Raw genomic sequence first — 16,212 nt, 5'->3', positions numbered from 1 at the left:
AAAATTATTTAAATTAAAATTTAAGATCCAAAATCTATGCTTGGAGACGTAATATTAATAAATTTACATGAAAAATATCAAACACTTATTTATTTTTAATTTTTATCCATCAACTTTTTATATCTCGTTAAATTCAATTATAGATATTTTCAACATGCGCCATAAGCTTTTGAATTTTTTTCTATTATTTTACAACAAAGCTTCTCTCTGCCTCTCCTTTACTATTATTTTACAACAAAGGGTTCTCTCTGCCTCTCCTTTACAATCCTGTTCTCGAGTTCACGCCGCCACTTGGCCTACCCCGCCGCATCCCTCTCCCGATAAATTCGACCCATCACCCTCTTCCACTCCCCATCCCTCTCTCATTCAATTCGCAGCAATGTCTTGAAAATTCGATCGGCCAAAATGGCAAAGCTCACCGCCCTCTTTATGATTGCTCTCCTCCTCTGCTTCACGGCGTACGCCGCCGCCACCCGCTCTGAGCCAGCGTTGGCCGGCGGTTCCCTGGCTACAACCCAATCTGGGGTGAGTTGAATTTTGACTCCATAAGCTGCGTTTTTGCTTTTATTTATTTATTGTTTTAACGCAATTTTGATCAATCATTTTTTTTCTTGAGTTTCTATTAGGTTGGTGAAGCAGGGCACGCTGGGGGGGACGAAAGCTGTGAAGGACTTGGGGAAGAAGAGTGCTTGAAGAAAAGGTCCCTGGAAGCTCACCTTGACTACATCTACACGCAGGACGTCAACAAGAAGCCCTGAGTTTTTGTCCCTGGAAGCTCACCTTGACTACATCTACACGCAGGACGTTGACAAAAGCCCTGAGTTCCATTATAGTTCCTTCTTAATTAGTTATATATCGATCTGCGTGTTACCCTGTTAGGATGCACCAGGCAGGCACGCCTGCATGGTTAATTAATTTGATATGTTAATTAGTGGATGCTTTTGGTTGGCGTGTTAATTAATTAATATTAGTGATTTATGAAATGGGAATGGGTTGGCTAGCTGGGCTGTAATTGACCTTCTGATGTTCCATCTTTAATTAGCTCGCAGTTGTAATCCAATTAATTAGTAATTATATGTCAAATAACATCAAAAGCCTCTCTGCGTATTCCTCTCTTCTCGATCATCATGCAATTGTTTTGTCAATGTCAGAACTCAGAATCCGGCCAACTGCATCTCTCTCTCTCTCTCTCTCTCTCTCTCCTTTGGGGAATTGATTTCTTCATTTCAGTTGGTGATTCATTGGAGTTAGGAGAATGCAAATATGAAAAATAGCATTCGATGAAAAGAAATTACTGAAGCAACTCTTCATCATTTTGAACGAAAGAGTAACTTATATAAAATTATTACCCGGACAAACAGATTCATTATAACCAATATTGTTGGAACATATATAAAAATTCAACTTTAATTAAGTTGTATTTTCAATTTTATTTCATTAAACTTTGAGACATTATTTTCTTGAATCCCACACAGATAGATACGGAGCAAACAAAATGAAAATTTTTCGTTCAATTACGGCTTTAAAATTAAACTAATTGCCTTGCACTGCCGCAGCAACATGTAGATTTCTATCTATCTATATATATATATATATGTTTTACTACCTTTACAGATTAGAACAAAAAAATATTTAATTAAAAATTTTTTAGAGCTTCGTCATGATCAACCATGCATTAATTTTTTCCACCCTTTTGGATTTTAGACCATATGGTCCATTGGTCCATCTTTTGAACATGTGGCATGCATGCATATTGCCCATGCTAGCTAGCTGGCTGAGTGCGGACGTCTTTAATTATTCCCTCGTCTCTCTTTTAACCAAAGGTGTCTTCCATTGTTGACCTCTCCCATTATTGATCTACAGCTATATATAAATCTATGCCTCTATATCTTTATATATATATATTCCTTAATTACTCGCGTGTACTGAGACTGTGATTTCATCTTCAGTGTTGGCAATTATGATTTATGAACACTAATCATTACTACATACATTTTTTTTAACTTTTTCTGGGACGTAGGCTCACAATGGATCCATAGCTAGGCTGCAGTACAAGAAGAAGTAATCATCTTTTTCTTCCTCTTTTTTTTTTTTTTGGTGGTTAAGATTAGCAGGTGAGATCATTAAGACCATAAAAAACCTAACTCTAATTATCAGAATGTCACATACAATATTGATATTGACTATTTTCAAAAATATTTGAAGATCAATCCGAACTAAATCAGCAATTGGTTAATCGATTTGTTTGGTTTGATATTGGTTCATGCTTTTCGTGGTTTTCGGTTTGGTTTTGGCTTTTATGTTCATGAACCAACGGTTACACGAACCGAACCAATATATGTATTTATTTACATTCTATATTATTTATATTATACATTACTATATAATAGTTTATGTAATATATCGTAAAGTTCACGGGTTTAATTATCCCTTAAAAGTTTATTCCAATGAATTATCAGAGATGCTTTAATGGATAAGTGGCTTTCACACCCTAGGATTTGGTGTCGAATTATAGTGTCCAAAGTGGCGCGATGGTGATTAGAGTCACCGAGTTATATATATATATATGTGTGTGTGTGTGTGTTGAAGAAAATGTTGTTATGCAAAAACAACAACAATTAGCTTACAATAGCTAATTGTTATCATCTAACAGAAGTTTTTTTGTTATATTTTAATTATTGTATTATTAAACAAATTCGGTTACTGATTGTTGTATATATGTACGAACTATTGTAATTCTTTCATTATATGAAATAAAACTTGAATGCATTCATTCAATTTTAACATGGTATCAGAGCATTTACTCTCTGTTTTTTTATTTCAAATTCTCGAAGTATCTCAATGGCTTCTGTTGCTGGTTCTTCGCAAACGACTTTCAGTTCATCACAATTCAATTCAACCACAGCATTGGCAGATGAATATGCTAACAATCCTTATTTTTTTCTTGCGAATGAAAATCCAAGTTTTGTTCTTACTTCTCAATCTCTCACAGGTTCAGAAAATTATGTGTGTTGGGCCAGATCTGTATTCTTGGCTTTGAGTTCCAGAAATAAATTTGGATTTGTAAATGGCTCAATCACATAACCAGATTCTCCTTCTCCATTATTCAATTCTTGGAATCGCTGCAATACCATGATTCTTTCTTGGTTAACCAATTCTCTGAGTATGGAATTAAAGGCTAGTGTGATGTACATCAATAATGCAAAGGATTTGTGGTTTGATCTTAAGGACATGCTCTCACAGAGTAATATACCATGGTTGTTTGAACTTGAGAAAGAAATCTCTCATCTTTCATAAGGGTCACTCTCGGTAACTTCTTATTTTACAAAATTCAAGACTTTATGGGATGAATTTATCAGTTACCAGCCTTTTACTGTTTGTTCTTGTGGTTGTACCTGTGGATCCAAGGCTTTTCAGTTGGATGCTCAACACAAGGAACATGTTTTCAGGTTTCTTATGGGCTTAAATGATAGTTATATCAATCTTATTGGTCAAATCTTGTTAATAGAACCATTTCCTTCATTGAGCAAAGTTGGTTCTTTGTTTTTATGAGAAGAAAAGAGAAGGAATATTGGTCATGGTACTATGGGTTATAATCTTGAAGCTGCTGCAATGTTTGTTAATCACAACAAAGGCCAATTTCAGAATCCAAATAGTGGCAAAGGAGGAAGTTTTTCTAAGAAAGAAAGACCAATATGTACCTATTGTGGTCTAATAGGTCATATAGCTGATAAATGCTATAAACTTCATGGTTATCCTCCAGGATACAAATCCAAAGCAGGAGGAAACAAAGTTATGGCTAATCAAGTGATTGGTGGTTTTAGGAATTTTGATTCTACTATGGTCAATTCTCAGGGTACTAAGTCTCAAGTTAATCAAGTGACTAGTGGTCCTCATTCAGAAATCATGTTTGCATCAAATGTTCTTGGTGGTTCTTTGCAGCCAAATCACTCACAACCTTCATTAGTTCAATGTCAAATTACCAAGGCTCAATGTGAGTAGTTGCTTACTTTTCTGAAAAATAATTCAACATCAGAATCAGGAATTGGTACTCAAGTTTCTTATAAAGCTACATTTGTCACGACACCCATTGCATCTTCTCAACCTACTTGCAACACTTCCACTCCTTATTCTCCCAATTTTTTTAAGTAATCCTTTTTGGTTTCAATCATATCTATCTCATTCCATTTTTTCTGCCAAATTTCATCATACACATGATTTTAAATCAAATGATTGGATCATTGATACTGGGGCCACTAACCATATGGTCCATTCTGTCTCACAACTTACTTCTATTAACTCCATTGTACAATCTTATGTCCACTTTCCAAATGGAAGAAATGCCTTAGTTACACACATAGGCACAATGCAACTTTCTCCCACTCTCATTCTTAATGATGTTTTGTGTGTTCCTACCTTCAATTTCAATCTAATTTCAACTATTAAGCTTACCAAAAATTTTTCTTGTTGCCTTATAATTCTTGGTAATTGTTGTTTTATTCAGGACCTTGTTCTCTAGAGCACGATTGGTCTGGCTAAAGAACAAAATAGACTTTATTTGCTACAAGATTCTACTTTGCACTCTGTTATTGCTGCCAATACTGTTCATATTGAACATTCTTCTTTAGAATTGTGGCACACTAGGCTGGGTCATCCTTCTTATTCCAAATTTTCTTTGCTTAAAGAAGCACTTGATGTAAATACTTCTAATACACCAGATAGTTGTGATGTTTGTCATTTTTCTAAGCAAAAAAGACTACCTTTTGCTTGTCGTAGTCATGTTTCAAATAAGCCTTTTGAGCTAATACATTGTGACCTATGGGGTCCTTTTACTACTTGTACTCTTGAAGGTTTTAGATATTTTTTAACAATTGTGGATGATTTCACTAGATGTGCTTGGGTTTATCTTGTTAAACAAAAATCTGATACTCGGTTTCTTCTTCCTCAGTTTGTTGCTATGGTTAAAACTCAATTTAATGCCATAATTCAAACTATTAGAAGTGACAATGACATTGATTTTTTCCTTAAGGATTCCTTCCATAACAATGGCATCCTACATCAGTTAAGTTGTGTTGATACTCCACAACAAAATGCTATTGTTGAGAGGAAACATCAACATATCCTAAATGTTGCAAGAGCATTGTTATTTCAATCAAAGGTGTCATTGAACTACGGGGGTGACTGCATATTGACTGCTGTTTACCTACTCAATAGAATTCCTTCCAAGTCTTTAGGTAATAAGAGTCCTTTTGAACTTCTTTTCAATAAATCTCCTTCTTATTCTCATTTAAAATGTTTTGGTTGTTTATGTTTTGCTTCTACCCTCTCTCACAATAGGCACAAGTTTGCACCAAGGGCTAGAAAATGTGTGTTTCTAGGCTATCATCATGGCATTAAAGGATATAAGCTTCTGGATATTTAGACCAATTCTATTTTAATATCCAGAGATGTTCAATTCTACGAACATATTTTTCCTTTCAGGAATTCTGTTAATCCTTCCATTTCTTATCTAGATAATTTTGTTCTTCCTCATTGCACTTCTGGTTCTTCTGATTTTCATTTTATTCCCTCTCAGTTTTCTTCCATTGATGCACATTCTTATGCTTCCCAACCAGGCTCATCTTTACCTCCTTATGCAAAACGTAATTCTTCTAATCATAATTCTGAAAATCCAGCAACTGAACTTTCTAATTTTAATTTTGCAGATGCTCTCTTTTCAATGCCTAATGTCTCCTCTCCTTCTATTATTCCTCTTCCTTCTTGAATAAGATCTGCTCAATCTCATCATCCTCCTTCTTACTTATCAAACTATTCTTGTAAGCTTGTTAGTACCAAACCTGCTCCTGGTTTACCATATGATATTTATGATGGTCTTGGCTACTCACATCTTGGACCTTCCTTTCATTCTTTTGCCATAGCTGTTAATTATGTTCCTTTAGAACCTGTTTCTTTTCATCAAGTAGTTCAATATTCTGAATGGAGAGAAGCCATGGATAAAGAGATTGCTGCTCTGGAATTAAATGATACGTGGACTCTTACTACCACTACAAAAAAACCGATTTTTAGTGACGAATCTATTTGTGATGGATTCAATTTCGTCACTAATAGGAGGGTATTAGTGACGGATTTATAAACCGTTACTAATATGGCACTATTAGTGACGAAATTGAATCCATCACTAATACTTCGTCTCAAAAAAACCCAAAAAAAAAATGTGAGAAAATATTTTTGGCTCAGAATTTATCCCGGGAAAATATTAGTAACGATTTTTGTTGTATTAGTGACAAATTAAATCCGTCACTAAAAGGTAAACTTTAGTGACGGTTATTTAAACGGAGAGTATTAGTGACAGTTTTGAAACCGTCACTAATGCCCAAAAACCCTCTTATTGCTGTCCGCGCGCGGGATGTTTTCCCTCCTCCTACTTCTTCCCCTTCCTTGCCACCTGCTCCTACCTGATCTCCCTCTGCTCTCCGCCGCTAGCCACTGTGCCAACTCCTCCTGCTTCTTCCCCTTCCCCGTCGCCTGCTCCCACCTGATCTCCCTTTGCTCTCCGTCGCCAACCACTGCGCCAGCTCCTCCTCTTCCCCTCCTGCTTCAGCGATCGTCTCTCCCAGTCTCCCCCTACTCTCGATCAGCTGCAAGTCCCCTCCAACTCCTCCTCTTCCCCTCATCCTGCTCCAGCGATCGATCCTCTCTTCCAGTCTACCCCTGCTTTCAGCCGGAAGCCCAGGTATTTCTTTCCCTTATCTTTTTACTTTCAAGCATATACTGAATATTTAAAAAAAAATTTGAATTTACTGAATATTGAAAAAAAATTTGAATGTATTTTGTTATTTTTCAATGTTTGAACAATCCGAATTTGATATCCTCAAGGCTTCCAATTTACTTACTACCTGTTAATTGTTTCCCATGCTCTAGAACCTTCTTCAAAGTTGTATAATTAGATTTTAAAAAAAAAGATACCTTGTCTTGCAAACTCTGAATTTGGGTCATTGTCATTAAAAATAGTGTTGTTTAGATGAGTTAGTTTGGTTGGTTTATAAAGTGGAATGGAGCTGGGAAGAGAGTATAGAAAAGCTTGAGTAAGGCTGTGTGACTATATATGCCAAATTTATTTTTTAGTAGACAGAACGAATGAGAATATGATTTCTTGCTACTAGATGGAGGAAGTGTGGTTGGAGATGGAATGGAAGAAACATTATTTTTTGCGTGAATCATTAATGGTAGGTTTCCTTTTTGCAACTTCCATAACCAAATATAGTGATTGTTTGTGCATATTATTTGTTTTAAATGTTGTTTGAATTTCAATATAGGTTTTCAAGGGTTAACCGCCAAAGCTATTTTGTTGCAACTATTTCAGTCGGTCATTTGGGAGGAAATAGTGCAATAGAAAATTGTTTTAGCACTTTTTCAGATAAAAGGAAAAACAAATTGTTTTAGATGCATATGAAACTCAAAATTAAAGGATGAAATAATCTAACAGAGTCGTTCTCATCTCAAACATGATTTTATTATTATTAATAATTTTTTTTTACCATCTTAAATTCATTTCACTTAGGTAAGATCTCATGGGGAAAATAAAATATACAGCATAATTAGCCTCACTTTTCTCTGTAACCAAACAGAGAATTGATTTTCATTAAGTTATTTTCTATTCCAGTTCATAAGTCCAAACAATATAGATATTCATCTAAAGTATTAGGTGGGGATAAGAGGCACCTGATTCATCAATAACAAATAACTCACTTCATGCCAAGCCAAACCCATTTGGCCACCATTGTGACTCCTTAACTTACCCTTATGCTGAATACAGGTACAAAAAAAAGCCCAAAAAAAAGATTAAAGAAAAAAAAAGGCACATAGATGCGAACTTTCCTTTAAGGTTTCAAAAATTTCATGATCTTCCTTGAGGGTGTAGAAAATAGAGGCAGTTAGGGGTGATAAAATGGATCAATATGTCATTTTGAATAGAATCATAAAACAGGTTGGGTTTGAGTTGACTCACTTACAAATGAGTGGATAATGGATCATCCATCGGGTGGCAATCCGTTTTGCCACCTCCAAACGGGGCCTAACTATTCAGTGAAATAGTGCAACACAATGAATAAACAGATAGAAAATAATGAAAAAAAAAAATACATGAATAAATTGCATTAAGAATGCAAGGAACAAATCTCACAAGTAAGTCAAACGAGTAAGAGTAAGAAGAACAATTGAAGAAAATGCTTCATATCATCATAATATGAAAAAATAGGGAGGTAAATGGAAATAATAATGTAACTTTGCATGGGATTAATGGGGATATTTCTCAAAATTTATGGTTGGTTTGATTCAGCAGAATAACAATTCATTAGAATAAGATAGAATATAGTTTAAATTTTGAAAATTAAGGAAATAATTATTCCTCATATATCTCCTAATTACTTTATTTAATATATAATGAGAAAGGAATAGACACCTATGACAAAATTTATGAATAATTATTCATTGTCTACTCCTTATAATAAACTCATTAAATATTTCACATTCCTATTTGTTTTATAATAATAATTTAATTTATTATATAACTAGTTATAATTAATTTACTAAAACTAATCTATTCTTAGGAATAAGCATTTCATAAACCAAACATAATCTTAAAGACCAAACCAAAGTATGACAATCTCCTTTATAATAGTACTAGAGATAATAAATAACATTCTTCATCTTCTGTAGACTTGACAAAATAGATAAAATCCCTTAATTTGAACTAAATTCATTAATCAACAGTTATTAAAAGAATTGGATATAGATTACAGTTCAGTCAATTGATTATTGCCTAATCCGTCATGGATTATAACTATCATAACTAAATTCATTAATCAACACTTGTTAAAAGAATTGGATATAGATTACAGTTCAGTCAACACTTCCTCCATGATGCAAGTATAACTATTGGTTCATAACTATCTTGAGATGTTCCAAAGATTTAGCTCGTGCATTAATTAAATAAACTGATATAAGCCCCATTCATATTAAAGGATTAAAGTTAGAAAGCTCAGCAAGATGAATACCATAAAGAACAAAATAAAATAAAATATACTAGTTAGGGTTCAAGTATTTTTTTTATTTGGTGTTCTATCAATTGCAAAATCTAGCCATGGCTTTGTCGTCACTTCTATCATAATAAAAACAATACAAGAGAATCTATACTAAACAAATAATTGTAACTCGTATGACTCATCCGAAAGTCATTTAATTACTTTATGTAGAAATTCTGAACTCTCTAAATCAGGATGATTTTAATGCATACGTAAAAATAAAAAATCCTCTCATACGATAGTTCTCACCTACAATTGTATTTTACTTTTGCTACAAAATCAGATATCAAAACATGTAAAAACAAAATAGGATTTTTTTTCAATTCTCCTATACAAATTCAAACAAAATAAGAATGTAAGATGTGTCTTTTTTGTAATTGCTTGTAAAATTACAACTATAAAATTAAACAATAAATGAGAGACAAACTTCCAATGAAATTGTAGTATTTTGCTTCAAGGTGATGGAATAATGTTATTTTATTGTGTTTACACTTTGAAAAAAAATATCATTTTAAGTCATCCATTGCATTAGATAAAATTGATCGTCCTTACACATATTATTAAAAAAACAAATGCTTACATATAATGAATAGATAAGTCTTATATTCCTCAAAACCAAAGCCTAAAATCGTAGCCACTTGCATGTTTTTTTTTTTTTTCTTCAAGTTCATGTAGTCATTGAAGCTTGGACCCGTCCAAGAATGGTTACTATACATTCAGTCCTAATCGTACATGTGAGACAAATCAATTGTTATATTTCAATTGATTATTAGTCATACTATGTTGACTAATAATCACTTGAACATGATAATTATTTGTTTCACTTATGAGTAGTAATGTGAGTATTTCAACCATTCTTAGATTGTCCAATGTGGACAGTTCAGGAAGTTGTATTTATATTGTTGTCATCATTCGCGCTTTGTCAATTGTCATTATATATTTCGAGCGCGTCTCTACTTGTATTCTCTGGGTGCATAGTGGGGTGTCGTGACAATTTGTTAGTGATGGAAAACTAGCCAAATTTTCACTTCTCCCATATCGTGTACTTGGAGAGCCATGGGGAGATGCTGCCGAAATTTATAACGACTACGATGAAGGAATTTGAGCGATTCATCACAATGTAAATGCAACATTCCTGAATAGGATAGGATTTGTACCCTTTAGAGTATGATGGTTGATTATAGGATTCACGATGCATGCATGATCAACATTATGAGAATATAATGAACACCATTTACTTGAACATATTATAGGGTAATTAATGAACATGGATAATAGTTGGATGAACGCTCGGGGTAGGTTTTTGCCAGAATACATAAAAAGGGTACATGATTTCATAGAGTTCGCGCGTCCTCATGCAGACAGAGCCAGTAGAATAAGGTGTCCTTGCAAGAAATGCCAAAACATAACATTCAAATACATTGAGCTGGTCCATTCACATTTGTTAGACTTTGGAATTGAGAAAAGGTACATAAGATGGGTGTTCCACGGTGAAGATTACGCAGTTCAGAACGATAATTTAAATGACGATGAATATGAGGGGGCAAATATAGTAGGTGGTGATACACGTTTGGAAGAGTTAATCGAAATGTTAGGTGAATTGCAAAGGGGGATTGCAGTGGACACAAGTGATGTCAGTGCGTCGCGTACTGGTGATGAAACTACTTCAGCGGGTACCATACCTTGCAATCCTACCTTGCGATCCTAGTACGTTGAATCGACTCGGTAAACCATTTGCTAATCTCATTAGGGATGCACGAGTGCCCTTATATCCAAACTGTAAAAAGTTCTCAAAATTAGAGTTTTTGATAAAGTTGTTTCATACAAGGACAATGCATGGGTTATCTCAGAGTGCATTCAACACGCATTTAAGCCTCATTAAGGCAGCACTGCTGGAGGGTGAAACACTTCCCAAGTCTTTTTATGAGGAGAAGACATACATGCGTGAATTGGGTCTTGGTTACACTCTAATACATGTGTGTAGGTATGATTGTGCACTTTTTATGGTGAACATGAAAATGCGAACGAGTGCCCAGAATTTGGTGAACCGAGGTATAAAACTAATCAGAAGAAGGGTAAAAAGATTCCCAAAAAAGTTTTGCGATATTGTCCATTAATCCCACGGCTGCAACGATTGTATATGTGCAAAAAGACTACTACAGATATGAGACGGCATAAAGAGAAACGTCTTCAAAATGGAAACACCCTTAGCCATCCAGCAGACTCCGAAGCTTGGGCCGAATTTGATAAAATGCATCTGTGGTTTGCTAGTGATCCTCGCAACATCAGACTTGGCCTTGCTTCAGATGGGTTCAATCCTTTCGGTAACATGACCAACCCATATAGCATGTGGCCAGTTATGATGATGCCATAATATATGCCGCCATGGTAATATATGAAAGAACCTTTCATTTATATGTCTCTACTGATTCCCGGACTGAGAGCACCTGGTAATGATATTGATGTTTACCTGCGTCCGTTAATTGACAAGTTGAAAGAATTATGGGAAAAAGGAGTGGAGACATTCGATGTGCAAATCGGGACAACATTTCGGATGCATGCTGCAGTTTTGTGGAAAATTAATGATTTCCCCACATATGGCAACCTGTCAAGTTGGAGCACAAAAGGTTACTTAGCATGCTTAGTATGTAATAAGGATGTTGGGTCCTTATCCTTGAAGCATGGCCGCAAGTTATGCTTTGTGTTATTGTCGTTTTCTACAAACTGGACATCCTTGGAGGACTCGTGGCGTTAAAAGCTTCAATGGAAAACCTGAACGAAGGTCGCCACCAAAGTGGCTAAGTGGGGAAGAGATATTAAACCAGTTAAGGTTGATCGGAGATGTGAAATTTAGGAAACCACCGACTAGTAGAAAAAGAAAACGCGTTGAGTGGGAGTTGAATTGGACAAAGAGAAGCATTTTTTTCGAGTTGCCATATTGGAAAGATCTTCTATTACGCCACAACTTGGATGTCATGCACATCAAAAAGAACATTTGTGAGAATTTCATTGGTACATTGCTTGATATAAATGGGAAGACAAAGGACACCGCAAATGCTCGCCAAGATATTGAAGACATGGGAATATGACCTGAGTTGCACCTGTTTCGTGATGGGGACAAAATTCTCATGCCATCAGCTTGTTACACATTCTCGAAGGATGAGAAGAATAAATTCTTCGACTGGTTGAAATCAGTAAAGTCCCCCGATGGATATGCATCGAACATAGCTCGATGCATAAACACGAAGGAAGGGAAGATGCTAGGAATGAAAAGTTATGACTGTCACGTCCTTCTACAACGGGTTCTACCCGTTTTCCTTCGTGGACACTTGACTGAAGATATTCACTCGGTGCTAATTGAGCTGGGAATCTTTTTTTGGCAGTTGTGCTCAAAAAAATTGAGCGTAAATGTACTTGAACGGTTAGAGGATGACATCGTGATCATACTATGCAAGCTGAAGAAAATTTTTCCACCAGCATTCTTCTATGTGATGGTCCACCTAGTTGTCCATTTATCAAGGGAGGCCATAATTGGAAGACCGGTTCAATATCGTTGGATGTATCCTATTGATAGGTAATGTGACAACCCGAATAAAAATGAAATTTAAATAATAAAGAGGAAAAGAAATGAAAACAGTAACAGAAGGAGGAAGTCAACTTCGTTGACAAACACTTCGCGTTTGTCGATGACATTGCACTTTGGAAGGAATAACCAAGGGGGAATCATCAGGGCTTCGTCGACGAATATAGGGGATTCATCGATGAGGGCTTAAGAGAATTCGTCAACGAAGACTGAATTTCGTTGACGAAGAAATACCGAGAGAGGTTTTGAGTCGACTGAATTTCGTCGACAAAATTAATGAAGGATTCATCGACGAATGACATGGCTCGTCGATGAATCCAGTTCTATATATATACGAAAAATCTGGATTTTTACTTCAAGATTAAGTTAAATCTCTCCTCTCTCTCTCTCTCTCTCTCTCTCTCTCTCTCTCTCTCTCTCCCCTTCGACCCTCTCTCTCTCTCATCGATTTTGGGTCAGATTTACGCCAGATCGACAATCCGAAGTCACCACAACGCTCCTGGGGAAGTTCTCTCCAAATCTGTCGGAGGGGATCATTGGTGAAAGTAAGTTGAAAATCATCCCTGAGTTTAGGTAAGACTTTTTAAGCCAAATTTGATCTTACGGTAATTATAGGAAATGATATACACGTAGAAATACTAAAGTTTAATACTGGGAGTTTTCATTTTTAGGGTATTGATTAGGAAATCCTACGGGTGTGAGACCAGAGTTCATATGAGCTTTTCTCAGTAATCAGATAAGGGAATAAACTAAAGCAGTTATTTTTCATAAAAATTACTATTATTTATGAGCCAATTGACTTTCTGAAAAATATTTACGATATTCGAATATTATGGAATAAATACATATTTGGGAAATACTGCTATTATGTTGAAATGTATATGTATGTATGAGATGCCAGAAAACTATGATTTTAGAATTGGAAGTATGGTTTTATATAGCACGTGTGTGGCATGAATATGATTTTACGTGAAATGTATTATGATATGAAAGATTTTACGAGCAAAGCATGTTTCTAGGTATTATGAAAAGATACGTTATGTTATGATGATTTTGATGAATACATAATAATTGATTTATTTTCAGAATGTATATACTTGAAATGATTCCGGCGCGAGGCCATGTTAATATGAAATGATTTCGGTGCGAGGCCGTATTTATGTATGATTTTGGTGTGAGGCCTTATTTACGTATGACTTCGGCACGAGGCCGTATTTATGAAATTATGAAAGATGCTATATTATCATGTACTATATGTTATCAGAACCTGGATGTTAGTTTAGTTCAGTTCAGGAGCACGGTATTCTAGCTATATGTAGATCAGACATCTACGTTCAGATTAGTGCTAACCATCCCACGAGGGGGTGGGAGATGGATAGTCGATGTGGCTTTCAGCAAAGTGTGGACGTCCACCTGGTAGTCCAGACTAGGCTGTGGTGGGCCCATCGTACTTACAGACATATTTGACTCGACAGTGGTCGGCCAGCCATTATCGGGTCTCACCTTTGGGCTGCAGAACCCATCATGGGGGGTAATACATGACATTAGCTAGCTATTCATCCTAGGTATGTTTTCAATATTATCAGTTATAATAGATGTTTTATGTACGTTATGATTTATTAATAAATATGAAAGTACATGAGAATTTAGTATGTTTTGATGAATGTTTATTGATATATGAAATGTATTGCATATATATAATTGTATTAAATGTTCATGTTGCCACACAGCTGTATTAGTTTATTTTCCTTTACTGAGAAGTGTCTCACCCCCGAACTAAATATATTTTTCAGGAGACCTTGAGTGACTGGCAGGTCGTAGCTGTCGTGGAGTTAGTGTATTACCCCGCTAGGAGGGTGAGATTTTGTACTAGGGTTAGAATTATTTTGTATTTGATCCTAGAGTTATTTTGACATTTTATGAGGATGTATATAAAATAAAGTATCATGATGTTGTAGTAAACTCTAGTATTATGCTTTATAGATGAATGAATTAGATTTTATGTTTGCTGCTGCTTAGATTTCCGTTATGATCGACAGGTGTCCCCGTTACCCATGGGTTCAAGTTGACCATTTTATTTATTATGTTACATTTTATGTTAAGGAATTTGAGGTCATTACAGGTAAAGTATAAAGTCCTTGTATAATGGTCACGTGATTTCCCTGCTTGAATTTTTTTTCCTTTATTGTGTCTACAAGTTTATAATGCTACGTAAAATGCTTAGGTTCTTGTCGACTTTGAAGGGGTATGTGCGCAATAAAACATGGCCGGAATGTTCAATCATTGAGGCGTACATTGACAATGAATGTCTTGCATTTTGCTCAATGTATCTACATGATATTGACACAATGTTCACTCGTGATGAGCGAAATGCAGACGTTCATGCTATTAATGCCAAAGATAAAGAACCCAGGAGCTCTATATTTCGAGAACCCACGAGTTTACGATTTCATTGACATGGATGACCTAGAAAAGGCTCATTTTTACGTCCTCAATAATTGTGATGAAACTATTCCATATATTGAGTACGTTGTTCCAAACGCCTTACTTTGCATTGTATTTACATATGTATAATTATATACTTTCTTGACATTAACATGTACTACTATTGCATATAGCGAACATAAAGCTGAACTCCTGGCCCAAAATGAACAGAATGTTGATGAAAGACATAAGAAGGAGTTTATCAATTGATTTGGGAGTCGTGTAAGTAATAAAAACTGCTTCAGTTAGAAGCAATGTATGGTTTCACTATTGACGGTATTCTTCTAAACTCATGTTTATTTTATAGATGAAAGCCATGTTTTACAATAAGGAACCAATGACAAGTAAAGATTTGTATGTGTTGGCATGTGGCCCCGATCAACGAGTTAACCGCTACAGCGGTTGTATTGTTAACGGGTTATGATTTTAAACAAAGTCCCTCGAACTGCATAGAAGAACCCAAAATTGTGGGGTTGCGGTGCTAGGCATAGAAGGAGATGAAGATATTGACTACTTTGGTGTGTTGGATGACATTATAGAGCTTAGCTATGGAGTAAACAATGTCGTCCACCTGTTCAAGTGTACATGTCGTCCACCTGTTCAAGTGTACCTGGTAGGACATCGGCAATAAAAAGACTGGGATAAACACAGATGCCTACTTCACCAGTGTCAATTTTAGCAAGACCTGGTATCAAAATGACCCTTTCATGCTTGCGACGCAGGCAAAACAAGTGTTTTACCTTAAAGACACAAAATTGAATGGTGAATGGCATGTGGCCCAAAAGATTCATCCCCAAAGTTTGTACGCAATTGTAGAAGTGGCAGATAGTGAGATGAGTGCTAGTGAGACTGCATTCCAAGAAGATGAGCCATCTGTCCACACAGCAACGCAATCTCAAATAGATTTTGTCGAAGAAGGCGCTAATCCTATACCATTACATAGGGATGGTGCTAGGGCAGAACACGTAGGAGCTGCTGACATTGCAATTGAACCTTATGTAGACGTTCACTTCATCGACGATGAGGAAACTGATGGGGAAGATGAAACAAGGATCGAGTACT

At 35.7% G+C, this 16,212-nt stretch overlaps 1 protein-coding gene across 1 annotated transcript; it reads left to right on the top strand.

The window, feature by feature from the left end:
- The first annotated feature begins 220 nt into the window (after positions 1-220).
- Positions 221-1,094, top strand: LOC131166944 (phytosulfokines-like). Its single transcript, XM_058125599.1, has 2 exons — positions 221-525; positions 627-1,094. The coding sequence occupies exons 1-2, from the start codon at positions 406-408 to the stop codon at positions 756-758; spliced, it is 252 nt and encodes an 83-aa protein (XP_057981582.1). The 5' UTR covers positions 221-405; the 3' UTR covers positions 759-1,094.
- Positions 1,095-16,212: the final 15,118 nt, after the last annotated feature.

Source organism: Malania oleifera, chromosome 1 (genome assembly GCF_029873635.1).
Source record: "Malania oleifera isolate guangnan ecotype guangnan chromosome 1, ASM2987363v1, whole genome shotgun sequence".
Lineage (NCBI taxonomy): Eukaryota > Viridiplantae > Streptophyta > Magnoliopsida > Santalales > Ximeniaceae > Malania > Malania oleifera.
The sequence above is the reverse complement of the archived record's forward strand: the minus strand, read 5'-3'. Positions and strand labels throughout refer to the sequence as shown.

Coding starts and splice junctions, on each gene's coding strand:
- LOC131166944 (XM_058125599.1), top strand. CDS start 406: ATGGCAAAGCTCACCGCCCTCTTTATGATTGCTCTCCTCCTCTGCTTC. Junction 526..626: donor TGGCTACAACCCAATCTGGG/GTGAGTTGAATT, acceptor AGTTTCTATTAG/GTTGGTGAAGCAGGGCACGC.